General features: G+C 54.8%; 1 protein-coding gene across 1 annotated transcript in view; it reads right to left on the bottom strand.

Moving 5' to 3' along the window:
- Window positions 1-229: 229 nt before the first annotated feature.
- The window catches only part of LOC128827339 (alpha-tectorin-like), a 29,499-nt gene continuing 23,306 nt past the window's right edge, over window positions 230-6,422 (bottom strand). Inside the window, exons 6-8 of the mRNA XM_054011197.1 lie at window positions 5,545-5,704; window positions 4,597-5,018; window positions 230-802 (exon numbers count right to left, since the gene is read on the bottom strand). Of these exons, the coding sequence (XP_053867172.1) occupies window positions 230-802; window positions 4,597-5,018; window positions 5,545-5,704 (1,155 nt within the window). The remainder of the gene's footprint in view (window positions 803-4,596; window positions 5,019-5,544; window positions 5,705-6,422) is intronic.

Below are 6,422 nucleotides of genomic sequence, written 5' to 3'. Positions count from 1 at the left end.
AAGGGGTCACCAGTACAAAAATTTGAGAACCACTGGTGTAGACACAGCCTGAGGCTCTGCGTGGCTCAGGTCCCTATCTATGGAATAGCAGTGCCCTGCCTCACAGAAGTACTGTGAGAAAAAAAATGTATTGAAGATTGTGAGGCAATCAGTAATGGAGTAATTGCAGTAATGGAGGCCATATAAGTGCTTTACACACAAAATGGTTAGCTAAAGATTTGTAAAGATTTTACTCACCACAAAACTGGTCTGTTCTCCACTGCCCAACAGTGACGTTGGCTGCCTGGCAGCTCTCTGTGTAAGCGCCTAGAACCCCACACAGCACAGTCCGATTCCCCCTGGACATGCAGAGGTCATACATACAGTTTTCCACCAAGCCTGCCTGGGATAGGGTCTGAGCGCAGGCTGTGAAGGGGCCTGGAGACATTTTCATAATGCCGCAGTAGTCGTGACCAGAATAACGAGCCTGTTCAGCAGTGGGACAAGAAGGCAGCTCCTGGTCCTCCACACACTGGCGCCTGTCACCCTTCACCTGCCAGCTTGTGGCAAAGAGAGCAGCTGACGTGACTAAGGTGCCATTTGGAGTCTGGAAGTCATCGGAGGGGTCACCAGTCAGTGTCCCGCACAGCCCGCAGGTGAAGTTACGATAAGTCGAGGGCACCGTGACCTCCACACGTTGAATCCCATCATAGGAAACCTCCACCCCAAAATCAGTGGCAACTTTCACAGAGAAGCCATTTTGGTGCACTCGGATCTTCCCATTGAGAAGAGTGACCGGAAGGAGAGACTTTATCCCATTCACCTAGCAGGGGATTGATGAGAATAAAACACTGAGCTCTTCTCTTGTGATCTTCATTATAAAGTACTCTAGAGGCATTGGGCCAGATCCTCAGCTGGTATAAATCGGCACAGTTCTGTTGCCTTCAGCTGAGCTACACTGATTTACAACGGCTGAAGATCATGCTCACTAGCTTATTTCTCCTCATGGCCCCGCATTATAATCTATAAGATTCTACGTGGGGAGCAGATTTCTGAGAGAAGAGGGCTCTTTAATCCAGCAGACAAAAGGGCAGAATAAAAATCAATGGATGGAAGCTGAAGAGAAAGAAATTCAGAGCGGAAATGAGATGCATTTTTTTTTTAACAGTGAGGGGAATTAACCACTGGGACAACTGACCTAGCAATTCTCCATCGCTAAGAATCTTTACATTAAAACTGCATGTCTCTTTTAAACATATATGCTCACCTTAACCAGAAGTTATAGGACTGATGAAGCAATCAATGGGTGAAATTCTGAGGCCATGCTTAATGATCATAAGGGACCACCCTTCTAGCCAAAAAAAATCTATGAATATATAGCATCTAAAGACCTAAAAACAACTGGATTTTTTTTTTAAATTTACATTAGAAATCCAGATTGTGCCTACCTGAAAGACCCTATGGTCAACCAGAAAACTGAGAGGATTATGACATTAGAGATCCCTTGCTAGTAAACCAGACTGATTGAGAGGGGAAGAAAATTTCATTGAGACTGTTTAAAACTCTTTTTTGTTTGCTTGTTTTGTTAACTCCTGTTTAACTCAGAATCAAAGAATATCAGGGTTGGAAGGGACCTCAGGAGGTCATCTAGTCCAACCCCCTGCTCAAAGCAGGACCAAACCCCAACTAAATCATCCCAGCCGGGGCTTTGTCAAGCCTGACCTTAAAAACCTCTAGGGAAGGAGATTCTACTACCTCCTTAGATAACCCATTCCAGTGCTTCACCACCCTCCTAGTGAAATTTTTTTTCCTAATATCCAACCTAAACCTCCCCAACTGCAACTTGAGACCATTACTCCTTATTCTATCATCTGGTACCACTGAGAACAGTCTTCCATCCTCTTTGGAACCCCCTTTCAGGTAGTTGAAGGCAGCTATCAAATCCCCCCTCATTCTTCTCTTCTGCAGACTAAATAATCCCAATTCCCTCCAGCCCCCTAATCATTTTGGTTGCCCTCTGTTGGACTCTTTCCAATTTTTCCACATCCTTCTTGTAGTGTGGGACCCAAAACTGGACACAGTACTCCAGATGAGGCCTCACCAATGTCGAACAGAGGGGAATGATCACATCCCTCAATCTGCTGACAATGCTCTTACTTATACAGCCCAAAATGCCGCTAGCCTTCTTGGCAACAAGGGCACACTGTTGACTCATATCCAGCTTCTCATCCACTGTAACCCTATGGTCCTTTTCTGTAGAACTGCTGCCTAGCCATTCGGTCCCTAGTCTGTAACAGTGCATGGGATTCTTCCATCCTCAGTGCAGGACTCTGCACTTGTCCTTGTTGAATCTCATCAGATTTCTTTTGGTCCACTCCTCTAATTTGTCTAGGTCCCTCTGTATCCTATCCCTACCCTCCAGCGTATCTACCACTCCTCCCAGTTTAGTGTCATCTGCAAACTTGCTGAGGGTGCAATCCACTCCATCCTCCAGATCATTAATGAAGATATTGAACAAAACCAGCCCCAGGACCGACCCTTGGGGCACTCCGCTTGATACCGGCTGCCAACTAGACATGGAGCCGTTGATCACTACCCGTTGAGCCCGACGATCTAGCCAGCTTTCTATCCACCTTATAGTCCATTCATCCAGTCCATACTTCTTTAACTTGCCAGCAAGAATACTGTGGGAGACCGTATCAAAAGCTTTGCTAAAGTCAAGGAATAACACAGGAGAAAAAAAACACTTGGGAGAAAATAATCTCTTTGCCAAACAGACTGCACTTTTACCTACTAGGACAAAGTAGTAATTTTATGTAATATTTTTCTCAGTGATATGCCTGGCAATGACTTCCTTGACTAGGGATAAGACGCTGCTATTGGGGCAGAGCAGGAGATGTGAGGTGTTTGTGTCACTAAACTGTCTGTGGTGGTATGAATGAGCCGTTAACTGGCTGAAACCGACCCGTATTAATAGAGGCTCCAAAAGGACAATGGGGAACCCAAGGACTGAACAATGGACACCTAACAAAGGGAAACTCGGGCAGATGAGGGGCAGGTGAGGAATGGGGCTGAGGGGAAGGGCCTGAGGGCAGGTGGGGGGCTGAGGGGAAGGGGATGCGGGCAGATAAGGGAGGCGCTAAGAAGCAAGGGGGGCTGTAGGTGACAGGGGAAGGGGGTGAGAGGGGAGACAAGAGGGGGCTGAGGGGAGGGGCTGAGGGGTGTGATAACAACGCTTAGTTCTTTCCCGCCTAGTTTCCGTCGTCTCCTCTGCGCGTGCGCAGCTGGGAGAGCTCGACAGCCGCAGCGCGAGGCTGGAGCAGAGGGGGTGGGACGGTGCTGAGCAGAGCACGCGCGGGGATCTCCTGCCCCTCTCGTCCCCTGGCAACGGCAACTGGAAGGAGAGAGGGAGGAGCTAAATCCTGATTGGGGGCTGGGGCAGGAGGGCACTGGGGGGCAGTATGGGAGGGGCTGGAGCAGGAGGGCACTGGGGAACAGTACGGGAGGGGCTGGGGCAGGAGGGCACTGGGGGGCAGTGTGGGAGGGACTGGAGCAGGAGGGCACTGGGGGGCAGTACGGGAGGGGCTGGGGCAGGAGGGCACTGGGGGGCAGTGCGGGAGGGGCTGGGCAGGAGGGCACTGGGGGGCAGTGCGGGAGGGACTGGAGCAGGAGGGCACTGGGGGGCAGTATGGGAGGGGCTGGGGCAGGAGGGCACTGGGGAACAGTACGGGAGGGGCTGGGGCAGGAGGGCACTGGGGGGCAGTGCGGGAGGGACTGGAGCAGGAGGGCACTGGGGAACAGTACGGGAAGGGCTGGGGCAGGAGGGCACTGGGGAACAGTACGGGAAGGGCTGGGGCAGGAGGGCACTGGGGGGCAGTGCGGGAGGGACTGGAGCAGGAGGGCACTGGGGAACAGTACGGGAGGGGCTGGGGCAGGAGGGCACTGGGGGGCAGTGTGGGAGGGACTGGAGCAGGAGGGCACTGGGGGGCAGTACGGGAGGGGCTGGGGCAGGAGGGCACTGGGGGGCAGTGTGGGAGGGACTGGAGCAGGAGGGCACTGGGGGGCAGTACGGGAGGGGCTGGGGCAGGAGGGCACTGGGGGGCAGTGCGGGAGGGACTGGAGCAGGAGGGCACTGGGGGGCAGTATGGGAGGGGCTGGGGCAGGAGGGCACTGGGGAACAGTACGGGAAGGGCTGGGGCAGGAGGGCACTGGGGGGCAGTGCGGGAGGGACTGGAGCAGAAGGGCACTGGGGGGCAGTACGGGAGGGGCTGGGGCAGGAGGGCACTGGGGGGCAGTGCGGGAGGGACTGGAGCAGGAGGGCACTGGGGGGCAGTACAGGAGGGACTGGAGCAGGAGGGCACTGGGGGGCAGTGCGGGAGGGGCTGGGCAGGAGGGCACTGGGGAGCAGTGCAGGAGGGGCTGGGGCAGGAGGGCACTGGGGGACAGTACGGGAGGGGCTAGGGCAGGAGGGCACTGGGGGGCAGTATGGGAGGGGCTGGAGCAGGAGGTCATTGGGGGGCAGTACGGGAGGGGCTTGTGTTCCTAAGGGGCTGTGGGAGTCTGAAGACAGAGCAGTTACACTGAGGCTGGGCTTATGTCATGGAGCCCCCAACTCACCGTGATTTGTCCAGTGGCCCCCCTGGCCATGGCGATGTCCTGCCCGTAGACTGTCACCCGGACAAGGCGGGTGCCGGGTGCCCCCTGTGCCGCTCCTGGCTCCTCACTCTCTGCCTCCACCTGGAACGGTGCCAGGCCGGAGGGATGCGGGGGGGCACACAGCTGTGACAGCACGTGGGTGCAGGCCCCCTGGAAGTGGTAGAGTTGTCCGTCGAAGGTGCTGTAGTGCCGCCCTCCCCATGCCTGGCAGGCTGCTCGGCTGATGGGCTGACACACGTGATACCAGGAGGCTGGGTGGCAGGCCTCATCCGGGGAGCAACCCCTTGCATGGCATGTCACCCCGTCCTCCCCATACATGCACTGGCACCGGCGCTCGCACTTCTGGTCGCTCCAGAAGAAAGTGCCAGGGGGCAGGAAGTTGGCTGCAGAGAGAGAGCAGGAGATGTGAGTCTGTGCCCATCTGGGCAGGATGGGCAGATGAGGAAGGCAGCAGCTGCCTGGGCCTAGGTGGAGGGAGACACACATCTGGGAGCAGGGGAGATATGGTTAAAGGAAGGATGGAGCATGGGGGGTTGTTGGCTAGAGAGGGCCTGGTTCTAGAGAAGGTTGGGCTAGAAAGAGGGATGGGCTAGAAGGGAACAGAGAGATGGGGCGAGCAATGGGAGGGGAGGAAGGCGCCGGGAGAGGGATGGGTTGGACGAGGGAAAGGGTCGGAAGGTGTTAGGGTGCCTGGGAGAGAGACTTAGACAGAGACAAAGGCCCAGAGCAGCCAGGCTTACATGCTTCATGGAAATCCTTGATGGGGTCAAAGTGCGGTGTGTGGATCAGAGATGAGCAGAGACAGGGGGCTTAGCCAAAGCAAGTGCAAGGTTTAGGCTGTAATATACTGGTGTGAAAGAGGAGTTGCCGCCCCAACTGGACGGCAGTGCTGCGGCCTCTGCCACGCACCGTTGTAGACACAGCCGTTGGGCATAGCGAAATTGTCCACCTGGAAGGCCCAGCGCCCAGGGCTCTTGATGTTGCTCATTGAACTGATCTTCAGGATGCTTGGGGTCCGTGAGCCAGGGATGTTGAAGTAATTTTTGGACCCACCACTGTTAAATCCAGCCTGAGAGGGGAATGAACAGGAACAGGATCAAAGGAAGGTGGCAGTGGTTTGGGCCGGGGAGAGACATGCGGATCCAGCTCCATGGGCAGCCAGGATCCAGGATACACATGGGTCCTGGCCATGCCAGGGAGTCCATGATGGGGCATCTGCAGGCACCAGGCTCATCGGGAGAATCAGTTTTTGTACCACTGCCCCCTACTGGGCAGGAACAGGAGCACTGCAATGGGTCACACCAACTGGAAAAGTACCCAGGGGTACTGACTCATCACTTCTGTGACCACTAAACTACACTTCACTCCAAGAGCTAGACATGCAAACAAAGGGACTCCCAGTCCTCCGACTTCAACTACTGACCCCCACTCTTCTACTAGAGCTGGGATTGAACCCATGAGTCCTGACTCCCAGACCCCTGCTCTGACCCACTAGACCCCACTCCCTCCCATGCTGTGAATAGACTCCAAGAACTCAGGAGTCCTGACTCACATCCTTTGTTGAAACTAGAACTCAGGGCCTGGATCTTGGTCTCCTTTCCTAATTACTAGTACTAAGGTGAAAGGGGCTTGTGAGTCCAGTAGGTAGCTACACACCTGGTACTGTATGGGGATGGATGGATGGATAGAGAGACAAACGCTGCCTCCCATAATACAGAGAGATGGTCCTTCTAGGCAACATGTCCATTGAAAGTGTTACCCATGTGTGCTGAACATACCTTCTCAGC

The sequence above is a fragment of the Malaclemys terrapin genome, chromosome 21, assembly GCF_027887155.1.
Source record: "Malaclemys terrapin pileata isolate rMalTer1 chromosome 21, rMalTer1.hap1, whole genome shotgun sequence".
In the NCBI taxonomy this organism is placed as follows: domain Eukaryota; kingdom Metazoa; phylum Chordata; order Testudines; family Emydidae; genus Malaclemys; species Malaclemys terrapin.
The sequence above is the reverse complement of the archived record's forward strand: the minus strand, read 5'-3'. Positions and strand labels throughout refer to the sequence as shown.